At 38.3% G+C, this 20,978-nt stretch overlaps 1 protein-coding gene across 4 annotated transcripts in view; it reads right to left on the bottom strand.

Annotated features, from left to right (window-relative positions):
• The window catches only part of GRM8 (glutamate metabotropic receptor 8), a 681,950-nt gene that overhangs the window by 114,525 nt on the left and 546,447 nt on the right, over positions 1–20,978 (bottom strand). For all 4 annotated transcript variants that reach the window (XM_074315645.2, XM_019749052.3, XM_019749054.3 and 1 more), the window contains exon 8: positions 10,195–10,331. In XM_074315645.2, coding sequence (XP_074171746.1) covers positions 10,195–10,331 — 137 coding nt within the window. The remainder of the gene's footprint in view (positions 1–10,194; positions 10,332–20,978) is intronic.

Here is a 20,978-nt window from a genome sequence, read left to right as displayed (position 1 = left end):
GGCAAGTTCTCAGGGAATCACCAGAGTGGTATGAATGATGTTAGCCAGGCTAATGGAAACTCAGATTCGGTGTCCTCCTGCATCAGTACACAGGTAGAGGGGAGGGTTCAACAAAGAAGCAATGGATTCTGCCTGAACTTCTCCATGGGAGAAAGCCGCCCCTCCAGCTCTCACCTTGGAGCCAGACAATTCAGTTCCTTCCTGTATGTCCCAGGTGCCTTTTGAGCTGCTGCTCCAGCCCTGGAGCTCAGATAAGTGAGTACATCAGCAAGTGAGTTCGTGGGCAGGCACTTTTAGAGGAACACCAGGGACTCCAGCTGCCTTCAGCTCAATAAGCCACAGTCTCCACTGGTTTTCATAGCCAGAAATTATGGAGACTTCTCTCCCTGGCACTGGAACCCTGGGCTGGAAGGCTGGTGTGGGGCTGGGATTCCTTGCTCCTCTGAGTTGGACCTCCACAGCTAAGATTTTTAATGGTCACACACAGCTGTGGAATTAGCCCATTCTGTGTCTAAGCCCCTCCTATCAGTCTCCTGGTGGCTTCTTTTGTATGTCCTTAGTTGTAGGAATTCAGTTCAGCTAGATTTCAGGTGATTCTCAATGATGGTTGTTCTGTAGTTTAGTTGTAATTTTGGTGTGGTCATGAGAGTAGGCAAGCACAGCATTAACCTACTCTGCCATCTTGAGTGGAAACCTCTCAGATGGTATTACTTTTAAATGGGACTTTTTGTCTTGGGAATCTTTTCCGCAACTGGAGTAAGTGTGCTACATACAGTCAAGGCCTCACTATGCCAGTGATAAAAGATCTGAGGTATATACTGTGGAAATAACATTTCCCTTTCTTATTTTCTACAAATATTTTATATTAAAGGGTTAAACGTAGCTTCCAAAACTGTCACATAAAAATGACTTAGTTCAGGTCTGAGACATCACTCTTCCCTGCTGTTTCTCTATACATACAATTCAACAAATACACGTACTCATAGCAGGCTTATTCATAATTATTTTGCAGGTGTCTTTCAAAGAGCAAATAGTTAAACTTTGGTACACCAATACATTGGAATAATATTCAGAAATTAAAAGGAATGTGACCATTTGGATACATTTTGAGGGAATTATGCTGAATAAAGTTTAAGTTTAAAGACGTTTTCATCAGGGGAACCTGGGAGATGGGATCATGAGATCTTTATTATTTGTTACAAGTGCATGCATGTGAATCTGAAATTATTTCAAAATAATCCGTTTAATTAAAAATTATTTTAGAACAAACAAAAGCAATCAAATACTAATAAAATTTAGAACTTTTCTGTGTCCTTGTTATGTCACTGTTAGACCTCTGTTATTTTTTTACGGATTTGAAGAAAGAACATTCTTTTACATCTCAACCCCTGAGTTTATACACAATTGCAAATTTCTGCAGCCTCACTTGGAGATAAGGATACATAACCTCCTTAGAATGGTGTAAGAACTTGGAGAGGATTCCAGCTTCTGGCTTTATTTTCCTCCCTTAAATAGTGAAATCTTTGAGGAAAGATGGCATGTTAAACTTTTGATTCACTCAACAGACATATTAATTTTATTCGTATTAGTTTCATGATCTTATCAGCTACTGACCTCTATCCAGAGCTGGAGACTGTATATTCTATTTGTATATAGTACTTTCCAGTCTTCCTTCTATTTCCCTTGTACATTGTAGAATTTACGTAATGCTGATGTGTCCATTGAGCTTTTGAAAATTACTCTAGGATACAATTTTAGTAAATCTACCATAAGGAAATGATATTTTTACCAATTATTCTTCTTTTCTAGATTATTGTTTTATGTTTACAACCTTATTTTAACCTTATTTATTCTACTCATCATGTTAAAATTGAAGTTACTTTACACTTCCTGAGATTAAAATAAGGATTAGAATACCACTTATTATCATTGTTATAACTTTATTATCCCTACAAAAGTCTAGAGTCACCATCTACCTTTACTCTTCTTGTTGTTGGTATAAAGAAGTATTTTCTACTTTACGTTATGTCTTTTTAAAAGTTGTACCATATTCTTTGATTTGCCTTTTCTATTTGACCAATATCGTTTTTTAGCTTTCTTTTCCCTTATTATTATTTATTGAAATAACTAATTAAACACTTGTGACTTTTCCTTTTTTTCATTAATAATGATAGATTTAAAAAAAAATGCTCGTTATATTTCCCCTAATAAATTCCCTGGATACTATTAAATTTCCCCAAGAATCTGCCCCAAAGTAGATCCAGATAACTAATTAGAATAAATCATATTTTGAATGGCACAATTTTGTAAGTTCTTGAAATAGTAGCATGATTAATGCTCACTCTACTGAACAACCTGGGTGAATCCACTGGCTAATTATTGATGAGAAAAATCAAACTTGACTACTAACTAAAATCCCTTTATTCTTTTTTCCTAATTTCCTCACTTTTTTTTTCTGTTATTCTACTATGATAAATCTTGGTACGTCCGTTAAAATATCTTATGGAAATAAGGTGCAAGCCACATAGATGGACAGATAAGGCAGAGAGAATCTGTCAGATAATTAGATAAAATAGGAAAGAATTAATTCGTAATTATAGCCTCTACTAAGTAATGGAACAACCTCTTCTCCAGCCAATCTACACTTTGTCTCCAAAGACATTTCCAGGAGTTTAAAGCTGAGCATATCTCTGTTGGAAAGTGCACTTTGGCCTAAAGAATACCAACTTGTGTTCTCATAGTATTTGAGACCCTATCAAATTTAGCTTCTAGCCATCTTTCTTCATTCCCCATGATGTCCTCTGCTCAGACTGCCCTCTGTTCTGGCAGCTCAGGATCACACTCAGTTCCCTAAATAAATTGCCCTTTTCTTGCTCCCTGTGAAAACACAGGCAACAGTCCTCGTCTTCATCAATGCACTTCCAACTGGCATTATGATGTCTTGGTATAGTCAGGATAGGCCTGCCCATCCAAAGGATATTGCTTCTCAAAGGTGGGCATCAGAAGCCACTCGGCAACTATAAAGAACTACATACAGAGTGTGGGAAGCTCTGCACATGGCATGGGCAAGAATATGAATGGTAGAGACCTCTGAATATCAGACTTCTCCCATAAGGCCGTCCAAATAGTAGGGTCCTCCCAACCTATCTCCTTGGGGATATCGCAAACCAGTTAGATCAAAATAGTTCCCCAATTCTCCAGCTTCCAGACCAAGAAGATGCTTTCTTGAAAACACTAATCCTACTCTACTAATAAGAATGTATGTTTAAAATTGACAAGACTAAAGGAACCCAGCTGGATGCATTAAGGGCTTATGAAAGAGGCATATCCTTGGATTCTGCTCCTGTATAGTGCTACTAATTCAGGAGTGACACTATGGACTAAATCTGAAATACTTCTAAATCATTCCAGCACCTAGCACAGAAATGGCACATCTGAGGCACTTTATTCTGGAATAAATGGATAGGTGGATGGATGGATGGATGGATGGATAGATGATTTTTCCATGGCCTATATACTATTCCAGCCATTTCTGGCCACCAAATTGATTTAAAATCCAGTTTGAATTTCATCTATCAAAAAAATGCATCCACCGCCCCCCCAGTTGGAGGTAACCATTATATCTTCTGAATCCCTAGCTTATTCTTTAATCTGCACCTGTCTAATTATGCTTTTATTGCAGTTAAATTCAAGTACAGCATTGCCTTTAATGGCCTGTAAATGCTTTTATATCTGGAATTTTATTTTATTGAACTTTGCACTCCCCAAAGCCTTAGCATCCTGCCTGGCAGGGAGCAGTCACTGAATAAATAATCTGTGTACAAGTCCACTTTCTAATCAATAATGTTGGATCATTGTTCCATATTCAGTCAGTATTTAGAAAATGGCAGATTATTCATGACATCGTCAACAAATACTTATTGAACACCTACTCTTGGCTTGGCAGGAACGTAGTTAAAATTTAATCACCTTGACATTTGTTCAATGTGTCAAAAACATGAATTTACCAAATGCTGGTTTTCTCAAAAACAGAGATAAAAGTACTAAACCAAAAATGACTTTTTTGAAAACTAGACTGAGATTGCGTCTAATAAATAAGAATGTAGTTTTGACAACAAATCATCTTGTAACAAGGAAAGGAAGCAGAACAAAGCATTTTCAGAATAAAGTATAAAGGCAGGAACTACAGGGTCGTTCAAAGTTCTGCTGGAATGTAGTGAAAGGTCTCAGGGAACTGACTTCTCATTTGTGTTTTGTAGGAAAGGAAGTTCTTTATATAATGCTCATGGCATAGAGGTGACTATATTTTATATGCATTGACATTAATATGAAAGAACATTTTCAAATGCTGACAGCTTTGCAAATGGGACAACAGAGGCAAAGAGAAAATGTGTGACTGACTCCTAAGAGTCGAAGCAAATGAAGGGTTCAGTCTTCACTCACTGTTGCAACTCCATTCAATCCATTCCTCTGTCAGGACTATTGTAATAGCCCTCATTATAGAAAAGCTGTTCCTCCATGAAATTAATTAATATAATGATTTGGGTTAAAATTATTTTTTGATGTTTATCCAAAACAGGAAACCCATGAGACAAATGAGAAGACTCAGAAATTCTCTTTTCCTGTATTCTAGGCAAGGGGAGGGACCCCTGTGTAGCATATATTTAACTGTGCATTTATAGGGAAACATACATATTCAATTAAAATATCATGTTATGAATACTAAACTACAGGTACATAGGATTTAATGGGACCAAATTCCACCAGAAATTCTGCTCAAGTTTCTTGTCATATCCAAAGAATTGGCATCATGGAGCCCTTTTTCTTTTTTTTTCCATACCAAAATAAACATTTGGGGCTTACTTTATAGGCACAGACAAGACATCATGGTGTATGGACCTCTTCTTACTGTTACTTCCTACTCAGAACATCAAGACAACGGCAGAAAAGATTTTGCACATATGGAATTTCAGATTGAAATGCTCATTATAGATCCTCTGCAGTGGGCTGGTTATACTGGCCAAACAAAACAAAACTATTATTACCATATTCGTTTAACACTGAATATGTGTCAGGCAGTGTTCTAGGATCTTCGTTTATGTAATTTCCTTTAATTATCCCCAAAACTCGATGAGGTAGTGATGATTGTTTCCCTGAAGATGAAGAACCTGAGACTAAGGGAGGTAAAATAACGTGCCAAAGGCTATAAGATTCGCGAGTGGAAAGTTGGAATTCAAACATCTTTCTGACTTTGAGGTTTTGTTCTCAACCAACAGATTACAGTGCATTTAATCTTCAAAGGAAGCCCATTTATTATCCCCACTTAACAGATGGGAAAACCAACGCTCAGAATTCAGTATTTGTCAAGAATTACAATTGTCTATGGAGTGGCCCACTCACAACTAATTTAGGGCCAATGAAGCCTTTCTCCTTCAAATCACCTTTTCCAACTGACACCATGCCACCAGTAACTGTGGTTGTGACGCTCTTGTGAAGTCATTATACTTTACTATTTTTATTTACTTTTACATTATTTACCTGAAGAGAAAGAGAAGCAAACAAAACAAGCAAAAACATGTCTCCTTCCTGCACAAAAAGGGACTTTAATTGGAAGAATAGAAATGAAGCCCTGAGTTATTTCAGGCCCATCCAATAACCCCAACATACCCTCTCTTTGTGGATTCAAAGCAGCATATGGCTGTTTCTTTACAGTTCAGGCTCACTTTTTACTGTGAACCTCTAGGTTACAGTGTGTTTTGTAATCACTAATAAGGACCACCTGTCTCTTGAGAAAATCAGTCTAACAACATGGAGGGACCTAATTGTTCACATTCACTCTCAGGTAAATAATACATCCTTCATGTGTGCACTGAGATTACCAAATAGAAAACCTAAATCATACAATTATATTAACTGACTGTAATTGCTAAATTAAGAACATATGTTAGTTTCATGGAAAACAAAAAGAAACAATAATATTTGGAACCATAGACAATGCTTTGGTGGAAATAAAAGACCTCACAATTTTTGAGTAAAAAGAAAAGAATAACTTAGCTTTTTAAAAAATTCTTTCACTCCACTAAGATATATTCAGGACCAATTTGTTGCATTCATATATGCTTAATTATATACTCTGAGTACAGAATTATCCTATGGTGCAATTCAGCCAGAAAAATTGGCTCTTTGAAAATAAGCAGAGTTTTTGTTTCTTTGTTAGTCTTTTTCCTTTGTTGCTTTCAGTTTTATAGCGCACACATCAGTGAAATCATATGGTTCTCAACTTTTTCTGTCTGACTTATTTCACTTAGCATAATAATCTCAAGAGAAACAAAAACTCATAGACACACACAATAGCTTAGTGGTTACCAGAGGGTAAGAGGGTAGGGCAGTGATAGATGAGGGTAAACGGGGTCAAATATATGGTGATGGAAGGAGAACTGACTCTGGGTGGTGAACACACAATGTGATCTATAGATGACCTATTACAGAATTGTACACCTGAAACCGATGTAACTTTATTAACCATTGTCACCCCAATAAACTTTAATTGAAAAAAAAAAGAAAAGAAGCAGAGTTTAGTCCAATAACTGGCTGATAAATGTTCACAGTTGAGAATGTGAAATCTGTTGTAAACCTGGTTTAATAGAATAAGGAGGGATGGAGTGTACGGGAAGAGGACTCCCCTCTGTCCCTCAACAAGACCCCCACCAGTGGTCAGGCCAGATTAGGAATCGTTATCTAAGCTGCCATTGCAAAACCAAGCACCCGCTTCATCGCGCTAGAATTATGAGTTTGAGTGCCTGTCCGTCCATCTAGACTGTGAGCTCCCTGACAGCTGGGACCACACATTCACTAGTACCAACACTTAGCACAGATCATGCGCACAGAAAGAACTTATCAAGTTCTTTCAGAATGAACTGCCTCAGTGACAATAACTTGTCACATGCTACTATAGGAAAAGAAACTATGTATCTATCTTACATAGAGTTTACTGTTTAAGTGCAGATCGATGTTTCTTAAGTACCATGTTTCTCCCAAAATAAGACCTAGCTGGACCATCAGCTCTAATGCGTCTTTTGGAGCAAAAATTAATGTAAAACCGGGTCTTATATAAGACCCGGTATTATATTATACTATATTATGTTATGTTATGTTATATTATATTATATTATATTAAAGACCCACTCTTATGTTACATTAAAATAAGACCCAGTCTTCTATTAATTTTTGCTCCAAAAGACGCATTAGAGCTGATGGTCCAGCTAGGTCTTATTTTCAGGGAAACACGGTACTAAGGCCAGTAAAGGATGGACAGAAACAATGAGCTATGGGAACAAATTGTTGGCACTTCAAAAGTGGAGATTCCCTCTGAACTTTCTTTTTCTTTCCTCTCTGAACTTTCTAAAGCCAACTTTCCAAAAGCAAGTGCCTCTTCCAATGAGGACCTTCACGTATCCGCTCACCACACGTATCATCAGACCTCCCACTGACAACACGGAATCACGAGATACTGAATTAATAAGAGGTAATGTTTATGGATTTCTTGTGTGCCAGGCGCTGGACTGTGTTATTTTATTATTTCATTTAATTCTTATTACAACCAAATAAAGTCGGTGCTGTTAATATTTCCATTTTACATATGATGAAAGTGAGGCAAAGAATTGGTTTGGTGCCTTGCCCAATTTCTAAGCAGAATTTTAGTAAATCGGTCATTTCCACACACCCACTCCTCCACCTTCAAGCAGGTGACTTGGAAAAACAATCGTTTAGTTTATCCTGATAAATTCCAGAATTCAACCCTGACATAACCTCCGCACAATCTAATTGACTCTCTTTTCTTCTCAGAGGTACATTCTCCCTGCTTCAGTAAAACAAGCACTGCTGTCTAGTTACAAGTAATCATATTATGCATGAGAAATAATTCTTACAAATTGTTTTGATGTATTTTATGAACGATAACACAAAAATAAATATAAAACTTTCACGCACCATTAACTGTACATAAAAGATCAGCTTGAGAGTCAATATAAAGTTTTATAATAAATATATCATGCATGTATAAAGAGCTGTCTGTACGTGTACTTGTGTGTATAATTATTTTAGCTATCATGATATTATATAGTAGTGCACATATTTTTCAACCATTTAATTTTGTTATGTAAATCCTTAATCATGAGAATATGGTAGGCAGTTTGGCATTAATAAAAGTCGGATAAAATTAGCTTCCCATTTTAGCTCTGATGAAATCTTCCTTGTCATGTCTATTTTATTTGAGATAGGTCTACTTTCCAAAGGGCTTTTGCCAAAAAAGCTACTGGTTTTCAGATTGGTATCAATAACCTACAGAGATACCAAAGCTATGTTTGGGTAACTGTCAATTTGGGTTGTAGAATAATGGATAGATTTTCCCAGGCTACTACATGTCGTAAACTGTACATCAGTAGTTGAAATATAAGCTGTCTTTTTGCGTTATTGAATGCAGAAGTGTGATAATTATTAGGAAGTCATTTCAGAGACAGTGAATCATAAATACTCTAGGTTTGTTATTTCTCATCATCTGCTTCTTTTCTGAGAACTTTGGTGACTGATACTGGATAAACACACCTCTTCAGGTGCTATCTTTGGACATACAGAAGTGGAAAATGTGCTTAAATTACCAAATTGATGTCTTTTGGGTAGGATAAACCCATAAAAGCATATGTGCACATGTTACACACACACAAACAAAAATGATCTCTCTCCCCATCCTCACGTATGTCATAAGCATTTGCCTTTTAGCTAAGATAAGCTGTAGCTAGGAAATGAATGTCATTATCGATTGAGGAAATGAACTCAACTCTCACAGCGTTATGGGGAGAATCAAGAGGAGATACTTTCATTAGAGGAAAGACTGATACACATTGAAACAATAGAACAGTAGAAGAATATGTTTCTAGTTTTTTTGGAAGCATCTTAAAAGCGTCTTACTACCTACAGAGGAAACACTTCTGTCATAGCAATTCCTTGGCCACTCAGTTCCTGTAAATAGTCCTATATTACAGATGCAGAAGAGATGCTGTGTGAGTGAACTCCCATCTTCAGCTGAGACTGCCGGGCAGCTCCCTCCTTTACACCGGAAGAAGCAAGTGAGCAGTGGTGTGGCACCATGGGCTACTCCAATGTGAAATAATTCCTCACCCAGGGCTAAGCAGATGCTGCTTTCAACCACCCTGTACCCTCCTCACACAGCCACTGCCAGGCCTGTGCCCTGCAACTTCCTGGGCCTCCCTTATCTGTCAAGCACAGGGTTGGCTTCCTGCTCCAGGCCCCTTATGATGGGTGGATGCCTGTAGGACAGCTCTCCCCAAAGTCCCTGAAGACTCCTTCCCTAGGAGAGCTCCTAGGAGGGCTGCCCACCAATCAGGTACATCTGATGGGGCTTCTCTGCCTGCCACCATCCTGCATGCCACCCCTACCTTGTCCCCACCAGACCACAGTGGGAGGAGATACTCCCCACCCCAGCGCTGTGGCGCCTGAGTATGCAAATGTCCAGCTGCGTTTGACACCCCCCAGGCCCCAGGACCCTGCCCTTCAGGCTGGGCTCTCCATGTTGTCTTCACATGACCTTGGGTTTTGAAAGCACTGGAGGTAAGACAGGAACAGCAGGTAGCTCTAAGGGTTGTTAAATGACAAACATCATTTTGGGCACATCAACTTTTTTGTGATTGAAAGGGGTAATGTAAATACAGATCACAATTCACTTCCATCAACCAGACGTAGCCAAAAGGTCTCACCTTATTATGTAGCAAAGATTAAATACACTTAGTTTTAAGCCCAAACTTTATCATTCATGGCATACTCTTACCCACCCACCAACACACACACACACACACACACACACACACACACACACACACACAGTACAAAAACTTGAACAAGTTAGTCTTTCAGAAAAGGGCCAAATTTCCCTAAGTATATATATAGTCAACCAAAAGGAAATGAAATCTTTCATAAGTCCCTACAGAGATCAGATTTCTCTACAGACATTTAAGATTCTCCGTAACATTTTAAGGCAGAAGAAAGGGTCAAATCGTGCATTTTCTAAAAAAATGTACTTATGGGAAAAATCTATTTTAACAAAAGTTATATATTTAAAAATAAAGCATCCCTCCTTGAGAACAATATACATTAATGTGCATTTACACTGATACTTGCTTTTAGATGGAGCTGATTGGTCCAGTGTCCGATGACTCTGTATTCTGGATTTTTGTTGGTGATTTGATATTGGAAGATATCATAACGCCCAGGAGCATCTCCGTTCTCATTAAAAATGACAGGTGTCCCAGCACTACCTATAAATGTTTAGAAAACAGTGTTAATAACGTTTTTGTAAGATAGTCCACAGGGCTTATTTTTCTCTAAGAAAAAAACGGTAGATAAAAATAATTTGTGCATAGTAAGAGCTATGAAGATTGTAATCCACACAAGGCCATTCTTGATAGCATAATATTTTGTACATGAAAAGAAGCCCAGACGTATGTACAGGAAGAAGATATGCTTTATTGTGCACATTAGGTAGTACATGATGAGATCCAAGTTAGGCTGGATAAATAAAAGTTGATAGGCTGAATGTCCAATACTGGCTACAGAGAATGACAGTTAGTAGAGAAGAGTGTAAATGTCTTGAAGCGTAACAGCTATTGTACAATATGAACTACAGACAGCATCTCAAAATGTGGCAGAAGAACAACCCAGCCAGAGTCCTCAGAGTTTTACTCCCTTCTGATCTTAGCTCCACGCTGAAGCCGCTGCCCTACTCAAGTTTCTCTCCTATCCTCTGCTTCTGCTACCTCTGCCGGAGTCTGTCAATGTGGGCTGCTGGTGGGAACCTCTCAGTGGGTGAGAACATGGTCGCTGGGAAGTGTCAACTCTGCTCAGATCAGAAAACTTCCCCCAGGTCACTGGGATGAGTGTAACAGTGGCACGACAGCAGGATGCCAGAAATGTAGTCTTTTCCAGACTCCCATGTCTCTCAGAAGCTTTCATCATTTCTCTTAATAGTGTCGGCTCATTTTTACTTTCCCTCCAATTAACTTTTATAGAATCACAGGTTTTAAAGGGAGAAAAGGAAACCTACCTTTCATGTTTTCTTGTTGCATCGAGCCTCACTATCTACACAAACCTTCCTTTTCTCTAATAGACTTTAGGCCCCTTTCCCTGCCTGATCTTGGATTACCCTTTCCTATCTGGACAAATTCACCTGACACCAATCCCTGTCCTTTGTATCTATCTTCTCTCCGCAGGCCCTCTTCCCTGAATTTCATCTCACAGCACACTGGATTTAATTTCCACGCTGTACTAATTTCTGTGCTGTACCCTTCTTACCCTTTTCCATATTGTACTCTCCAAAAATATACACTACTCATAGTTACATATGTCAACTCTATGTATAATTTCCTTCTTAGAGTGAATTTCTTATTCTGCCTGTAGAGGTTTTTGACTAAAATCAATAATCACAAGATTCTAAAATGTTTAATGTATCAAACAAAGTGGGTGACATAAGATAGTAACTTGCAAATAAACACAATCTGCACCACACAGCAGCAATGAGTGTACTTCCCTAGTATTGATGGAGAGATCCCTACTATCCTCTGTTCTCTGGAATCTTCCTACCATCTGGACACAGTGACGTCTCTGATGTGACCACAGGTACCTGGTATTGGCAAACATTGCTGAGTCCACAAGAGATGCACAGCGTGGAGGAAAGATCACTAGTCTGGAGGTCAAGAGAGGCATGTGGATGCATAGGCCACTTCCCTATTTGTTTTCTCAACTGTGCATGTCTCTTTTCCTTCACTTATCACATAGGGACCTAGCAATGAATATGATGAACACCTTTGGAAGTCCTTAAAGGGCTCTATGTATTTAAATTATTATTGTTAGTTCCTATGGGAAATGATTCTATACATAAATTACGAAAGAAATGAGAAATTGTGGAATAAAATAGGAGCGTTCCAATCAATCAGTTTATCTTAACCACTCCTTAGATACTCAAGTGGAAACCCATTTGCCGTACCTGACCAAAACCCTTCCAAATTCCTAATGAGCTCCAGCGGGTTCACCTTTAAATCCTCAGTTTCCTTATCAGTAAAACTGGGATAATGAAGACACTTTTCTAATAGAGTTGTTAGGAGATTTAAATGAGCAAATATTTGTCAAGTGCACAGAACAATGCATGGGTAATTCGATATTATGATGGCAATGATGATTCACCCCATATGTATTTTCAGTACATACCAATGAAGAGTAATAGATAAGATCTCAAAAGTTCTTTAAGTGGTATCTAGATAAATGATTGCGGAAATTCAAAGGGGAAAGAGATTCCTGGATGGAAAAATACATATGAGTTATGAATTTCACATTAATATCACCAACAATTCCTGACATGTATATAATCTCTTTAAAAAAAATTCTGATGTGATATTCTCCATGAATATAGGAATATTTAACTTTTTTCTAACTAAAATCCCCAATGTTGCCACATCCAGCACTGAATGACTTCTTATCTCCTATAAGAGCAGTCCCAATCTTTTTTACCCTATTGATACTCAAGATAAAAGAATGCCACTTGGGCCGGCCCGGCGGCTCAGGCTGTTAGAGCTCCATGCACCTAACTCCGAAGGCTGCTGGTTTGATTCCCACATGGGCCAGTGGGCTCTCAACCACAAGGTTGCTGGTTCAGCTCCTTGAGTCCCGCAAGGGATGGTGGGCTCCGCCCCCTGCAACTAAGATTGAACACAGCACCTTGAGCTGAGCTGCCTCCCAGATAGCTCAGTTGGTTGGAGCGCAGACTCTTAACCACAAGGTTGCCAGTTCAATTCCTCAAGTCCCGCAAGGGATGAATGGTGGGCAGCACCCCCTGCAAACACGGCACCTTGAGCTGAGCTGCTGCTGAGCTACCGGATGGCTCAGTTGGTTGGAATGCGTCCTCTCAACCACAAGGTTACCGGTTCGACTCCCACCAAGGGATGGTGGGCTGTGCTCCCTGCAACTAGAAAACTGCAACTGGACCTGGAGCTGAGCTGCGCCCTCCACAACTAAGACTGAAAGGACAACAACTTGAAGCTGAACGGCACCCCACAACTAAGACTGAAAGGACAACTTGACTTGAAAAAAAGGCCTGGAAGTACACACTGTTCCCCAATAAAGTCCTGTTCCCCTTCCCCAATAAAATCTTAAAAAAAAAAAAAAAAAAAGAATGCCACTTGCGTAACACACTCTCATAAATGTACTTTGAGTTTTACACATAATTCCTAGTGTGCCAGTTGTTTCTACATCTCTTTTCTCCAACTTGAGAAAGTATATGGGAAAGCAAGTGAAGGAGAGCTGTATTATCACAGAAAATAATAATTGTCCAACTTAGATAACTCAAATATCATTATTAATAGCAAGTTACACCGAATTTGACACTGCATTAAGAGGCAATATATTAAAGTTGTTAGAAGTGTGGGTTTTGGAGCCAGATCATTGGGTTCCAACCCCAGCTCTGTCACTGAGTTATTTAATTTCACTATACTTCACTTGTCTTTAAAACAGGCTAATAGTAATTCTCATCTCAGAGGGATGTGTGAGAATTAAAAGAATCAATGCATGTAAAACATTTAGTACATAGTAGGCATTACAAGTATTGACTATTATTTCCTCTACTATTTTATGGCAATGCTGTGTTTGAGATCCAGTGTCTACACAAGAACATAAGAACTTCTCGGTGAGCATATAGGACGTTCCTGAAGTTACCCTTACTAACCTTTGTTCTCCTCTTTCAACACAATGTCATATGTACCTAAAATCCAGTTCTCTAAATTCACCCTGTTCTTTCTCACCATCCTGTCTTTGCACATTATTTTCAGTAAGTTCCCTTCCTCCTAAATCTTCTTCTCTATATAATTCCTTCAACATGGAGCTCCAAGACCACACTTACATAAACATGACCTAAACATTGAGCAGGGGTCCAAGTCCCTCTTCATATTCTTAGCCCTCCTACATCCACGCACGTTTACTACTCATCCCCAGCCCCGATCAAAACACTTATTCAGCAGATATTTATTAAGAACTTGCCCCATACTCAGCACTGGGTGGACCCTCTGCCTATCTCCCAAAACCATGGTCTCTTTGATAAAGGCAGAGGGTATCTCTTCTCCTCCTAGGTACTGCACCAAAGACAGCACTCGAGAGTGAGTGAGCAATCAGTATATTACAGTAAAGCGTGAAAGACGCACGCACTAGTGACCCTGAGAAAATCCATACATACCCTCGTCGTAACATTATGAACTTCATTTATGTCACCTCTCATCTTTTATATTCGCAAACGAAGGAACCAAGTCAGTCCTTTTCACATTGTTAGCAGTGTGATGTTAGAAACCATGCTTCCAAGATTTTGTTTGTTTGTTTGTTTTCGGTGTGTTTTTTTTTGTTTTTTTATTTTTTTATTTTTTTAACCAATCTGATTTCTGATCTTGGGCTAGGCTTGCCATTGAGTTACTTCAACCCTTTCATGTGAAGAACTGACTCCATTGGCTACTGGCTCATCTCCAATGGCTGCCCTGGTACCCTGGTCTATGTGACAGAGAACACCCTTGAGTATCCATGAAGGCTCCTGCTCGTTACTTCTTTCTACAAAATAAATTTAAAAGATCATCCTTTGTACTAAATCTGGCCACCCTGAAAAACGGAGTTAAGTGGATTTTGTCGAGAAAACATTTTCAAATGATAAATGTCTCAATATATCCGTTGCTTCATTATGGTTTACTAACAACACAGGTAAAATACAAGGTCTGACAATTAAATTGCGGACTCATCACAACGATGTTGCTAACCTTTTTTTATATCTATTATTCATTGTGAATTTGTACCAATGGGACAGTTAACCAAGTTTACTATTTGGAAGTACTGAAAGGCTGCATGAAACAGTTAGACAACATGAACTTTTCGCCAATAATTCATGGCTCTTGCATCATGACAGTGCACCAGCTCACACAGCACTGTCTGTGAGGGAGTTTTTAGCCAGTAAACAAATAACTGTATTGAAACTCCCTTCCTACTCACCTGATCTGGCCTCCAATGACTTCTTTCTTTACCCGAAGATAACGGAAGTATTGAAAGGAAGACATTTTGATGACATTCAGGACATCAAGGTTAATACGAGGACAGCTCTCATGGCCATTCCACAAAAAGAGTTCCAAAATTCTTTTGAAGGGTAGACTAGGCACTGGCATTGGTGCACAGCTTCCCCAAGGGAGTACTTGGAAGGTGACCTTAGTGATACTCAGCAATGAGGTATATAGCACTTTTTCTAGGATGAGTTCGCAAACATAATTGTCAGACCTCATATATAACATAAACATATTTGGTTAGGCTAAACTCCTATATATATATATATATGTATATGTATATATATATATGTTATTCTCCAGCAAATTTTCTTGTTTTGTTTCTTTCCATCCTAAACTTTAGTTATTTCAGAAATTGTGATGTGAATTCATTTTTTAAAAATACTTTTTTAATCGATGCACACTAGTGGAGAAATGGAAACACATGACATGGAGTCAGGAGGCAATGTTTACTGGTCAAGTGCTGCTCTCGGAGTCTATACATCTCCTTGAATATTTTCTGTCCAATGAGAAACGTGTGGAAAAACTGTATTTTTATTTTTAGGCATAACAAGCACTTCACTGTGTTTTTGTAGGAAAAATGGTCCATCCACTGAAGATTTTATGTGAAAATGTTGGCTTTGTGGAGTATTGTTCAGGGGAAGAGGATGTGTGGACATGGAATTTAGGGGCTGGAGTTTGATTTCTGGCTCTGCCAATTCCCTGTGTGATCTGTGTGATCGCTCACTAAACCTGTTTTCTCAACCGTCAAGGGAGCTTAATAACCTTCCTGGGTTATCACAAGGGTAACATGAGATGTTCGTGTAAAGCACTTAGTATGTGCCTGGCACAGAATAGGTGTGCAATAAATGGAAACTATCATCATCATTATCTGTTCCTTGCCTGCACTTTTGCTCCCTTGCTTTACATTTGCTTGTTTCCATAATGCCAGAAAACAATACAAGGATAATTAATTCTCCTTTATGTGGAATATTATAAACATATTTAATAAGTGTAAGCTACTCACTTTATTGTCATGTTTATTCCTTTTCTTATGTTCTCTTGCTACAAATCATTATCTACTTTCCTTCTTATAACCACCTATGCTATTGAGTAAGCAGGAAAAAATAAGAAGGCTAAAAATGAAACCAGTTAGTTTAGTAAATTTTAGTGCCCTTAAAAGAAAAATGAGTATATGAGATTTAAGTCATCGACCAAAATGCCTTAGGAAATAGCAATTTGCAACGGCATCTCAATTATTCATGCTCTCCCTCTCCTTATCCAATTTATTTTATCAAATAGTTATTACAATCAATAAACAGAACTATATATGTGAATTAGAGTCATATTATAGTTGAATTATTTAGGAATCAGTCAGATTACTCTGACATATATTCAGTTACTTGGCTTTTGTTCACTGAAGACTTTAGCATTTGACTCACTGCATTTGACTCACTGCATTCCTCTCTATCCATATTCCTGTTATCACGTCATGCGCGTGGCCTCATCATGCACGTGGATGACTCAACATCCTGGCCTCTGCAAGCTGACGTCCGCACTTCCAATTGTCATTCCTTTCATGCATCTCACCAGCCACGATCACAATCACGCTCTGAAAGCTGTCCTGTCCAACAACCACATCATCTACCAAATTTTACTCTCTGGATACCACTTTCTACTCCCACTGCAACAATTCAATGAGGCCTTGAATGTACTGATTCATATATCAGCCCACACTGTCATTACCCGTCACCCGTCACCCGCATGTAGTTTCTCTTCCCTCCTATTCTTGCATAGGCTCTGTGATCTGGTAAATACTTCTGTTCTCTTGTACTTCTCCCTCTGCCCAGTTTTGTTCCTCTGCCAACTCACAATCATGATTATACTGAGATGTATGTATTCTTTGCCAACCCTCAAGCAGCTGAACATTGTTCGAGAAAATCTGCCTGGCGAGACCAGGACAAGAGTTAGGCATACAAGGTGCTGTGGGCATGACTCTGAGAGTGCATACCTCCCTAAATTCTGCACATGTGCTGCCTCACTTGTTTCAGGTAGTCCTGACCCTGCCGTCTGGTCTTACTTTCAATTCATCACCTCAGATTTCAGATGTGTAATCAACAGTCCTCTGCAATCCTACCTCACTTTCCCAGTGAGTCCACTTTCCCCCATTCCGGATGGCTGACGGTCCCACGCCACACATGTCCCCCTTCCTTTCCCTGTCACCTCAGCTTGTCTCAGTCTTTCTCACTGAGAAAAAGCAGCAATAAGACAAAAACTCCCTCATAAGTCCATCACAAAACCTCAACCTACCTGCAGCTTCACTCACGTTATCTCTTTCCTCCTGTTGAAACAGGTGTCCCTGACCCAGTCAGAGGCAGGGTCCCTAGAGCCAGGGTCCCACTCACTCTCACTCTTCAGGAACTCTCAATTTCAAAGCTATCTTTCTTTCTTTTGCACCAACAAACTTAGACTCTCTACAGCATTCCCTTCCATTTACAAGTGAAAGAATTCTAATAGCTCTCATGTTAAAAAAAAAAAAAAGAGCAAGCCAACAAATCCCATTACTAACCCAATTGCCTCATTTATCCACTCTCCTTAAGAGTAAAACACAACTTTTCAGTGAGCTGTCCTCACTGGCTCCATTTTCGTATTTTTCCATTAACTCTTCATACCATTTTAATTTGAAATGTAACCTCATACCTCCACTGATGAGCCTCAAATTTATACATAAAGCCCTGAGGGCAGATTTATCCAATTACCTGTACTTCCACTTGGTTGTTTGATAATCATCTTAAACTTTATATGTCCAGACACAACACTTGGCCGTTTTTTATTTTCAAACACGTTCCTGACAGTCTTTCCTCTCTTAAAGAGCTGAGGACTGCCCATCCCTTCAATCACATCTAAGTTAAAACCCCACATCCAAGTGTATATAAAACCCAAAGAGTAAATGTCAACTATGGACAGAGAATATAACAATGTATCAGTATTGGTTCATTCATTGTAACAAATGTACTATAGGAATGCAAAATGATAATAATTGGGGAAACTGTGGGGAGGGGGAAATATGGGAACTGTCTGCACTATCTGCTTAATTTTTCTATAAAGCTGAAGTTGTTGTTTAAAGAAATCTTAAAAAGTAAGAGAAAAAAATGAAATTATTATATTTTCAGTGATATATTTTGTATAACCCAGTATATGCACAATATTATGATGTCAAAATGTAATGAATATAAAGACATTAATGAGATATTTTATACGTTTTTCACATACCAAGTCTTCAAAATATAGTATGTACTTTACAGTTAACAGATCATTGCAATTCAGACTGGCTCTATTTCACATGCTCAATAGCCACCTCTATTCAACAGTGCAAATCTAAAGGACCAATCACTTCAGCAGTCACGGCTCCATCCTCCACGCGTTGGGGAAGAAGTCCACTTCTGAGTCTTTCTGATCTGACCTCTCCTTCAACTGGACTGAGCCCCCTTCACTAGTTTCTCCCCTAAAGAGGTGAATCCACCCAAATCTGACCCAAGATTCAGTGGATGCCAGATCTAGAGATAAGGTCCTAAAATAAAATTCAACCTGCTCCAGTGGTAAAAAACAAAAAAAGAAAGGCCCACCTTTAAGGCACTGACAGGTTTTATCTCCAAAACATACCCAGAATGTTCTCATCCTCTCTATTGTGTCTTCCTCTATGCCAGCCCAAGCTACTGTGATCTCTCCTGCAGTCCCAGCCAATACGCTACACTCACAGTGATGGACAACAGTCCACTCTCCGCCCTGCAGCCGGACTGACACTTTGAAACGTAAATCACATGGCTCTTATCCTTAAACTATGCAGTGGCTTTACTTCACTCAGAATAACACACAAAACATTTATCATGGCGTTTAAGGTCTTGTCGTTTCTACAGTTTTACTCATTTCGACATTCCATCTACTCTGGGCTTTTTCCTGTATATGAAGTTTGCTCTATTTCAGGATCTCTCTCTCTCTCTCTCTCTCTCTCTCTCTCTCTCTCTCTCTCTCTCTCTCTCTCTCTCTCTCTCTCTCTCTCTCTCCTCCCCAATATCTTTTTTTTCCCACCTGGATCTTTGCATGACTGGCTCCTTATCATTCATATTCCAGCTCAAACATCAGAGAGAGAGGCCCTGTCACATCACCATATTCAGATTAGCCTGTTTCTTCTCACTGTGACTTACACTTAAAGAGTTTTTAAATTTTGCTTTCGACATTTGTATTTTTAATACACTCATAGTTGATTTAATCCACTCATAGTGTGACGATGGGATACAGTTATTTTTTTTCCCTATCTTGATGTTTTTTTCAGCAACATTCCCCACCCTTTTCCAATTGACTAAACAGATGCTTTTTGTTTTTTCCAGCCTTGCTCTGCTTTTCCATTAATTCATTTGTCTCTCGTTGAGCCAATATCATACTATATAAATTACTAATGTTTCATAATAAGACATTCTGGTATTGTAAGTTCCCTATTCTTCTTTCTCACAAGTGTTCTGACTTCTCTTTGCTTTATATTCTTCCATATACAATTTACAACCATGTTATTAAATTTCAAGCACAATTCTCTTTAGATTATGATTGCAAAATATATGAAATCTATAAATTATTGGGGAAGACTTGATATCTTTATATCTTCCTATCCATGAGCATGAGTTGTCTCTCAGTTTTTAAATATTCTTTTCTTGTCTTAATACAGTTTTAAATTTTCTTTTCATAGCACTTAACAATTTTTTTATAGATTTACTCCTAGGTAATTAATATTATCTGATGCTATAGTAAATGGTGTCTTATATTATCGACTATGTAATATATCTGCTAGTATATAGTACGAAGCTGACTTTTTTCTGTATTACCATGTTTCTCCAAAAATAGAACCTAACTGGAAAATAAGCCCTAGTGTGATTTTTCAGGATGACATCCCCTGAACATAAGCCCTAATGCATCTTTTGGAGCAAAAATTAATATAAGACCCGGTCTTATTTTCGGGGAAATACGGTAGTCTTATATCTAGCCCAGAGATTCTCAACTGGAGACACTTCTGTCCCCCAGGGACATTTTTGGTTGTTGCAACTGGGGGAGTGTTACCTCTTGTGACTAGCGGAAGAGGCCAGAGGTGCTACTATACATCCTACAATACAGAGGACAGCCACCTACAAGAAAGAATTATCCAGTTCAAAGTGTCAATAGTCTTGAGGTTGAAAAACCCTAATAAAACTCTTCTTATGCTTAAGCATTTATCTCTAAATTTTTAAATTTCTAGGTAAAGAACAAGAATATTTCTAAAAGAATATTTGTTGCCTGCAAATAATTATAATTTCATTTCCCTTTAATACTTCTTACGCCACCAATCCTTTTTCCTCCTTTTTCTTATTGCACTATCTAGGACCTTTAATATAATTTTTATATGATGTGGTGAGTGTGGGCATCCTTATACTTCTAACTTTACCACATTCCCCATGTAGGATTATGCTTGATCTAGGCATTTTATAGGTGTTTCATATTAGTTTAAGAAAGTCCCTTTCATTCTAAATGTACTAATATTTTTACATCATTAATACTTTTTTAATGTTAACAATGATTTTTATGCATCTTTTGAGGTGTTTTTTTTAATGTGTTATGGTAATGAGTTATATTTATACAATTGCAAGTATTATGTCATGGAGTTTTGGGATGGATCCAACTTGATTTCATTTTTTTTTTTTTTTTTTTTTTGGCATGGTTGGATTCAATTAGTTAATATTTTGCTTAGAATCTGTAGATTCATACTCATGAGTGAGATGGATCTGTAATTTTTCTTTCTTATAATATCCTTTTTGTGTTGGTTTC

The sequence above is a fragment of the Rhinolophus sinicus genome, chromosome 8, assembly GCF_057876585.1.
Source record: "Rhinolophus sinicus isolate RSI-liver-muscle chromosome 8, RSI-T2T, whole genome shotgun sequence".
NCBI lineage: Eukaryota > Metazoa > Chordata > Mammalia > Chiroptera > Rhinolophidae > Rhinolophus > Rhinolophus sinicus.
This window is presented reverse-complemented; position numbering and strand designations above follow the sequence as displayed.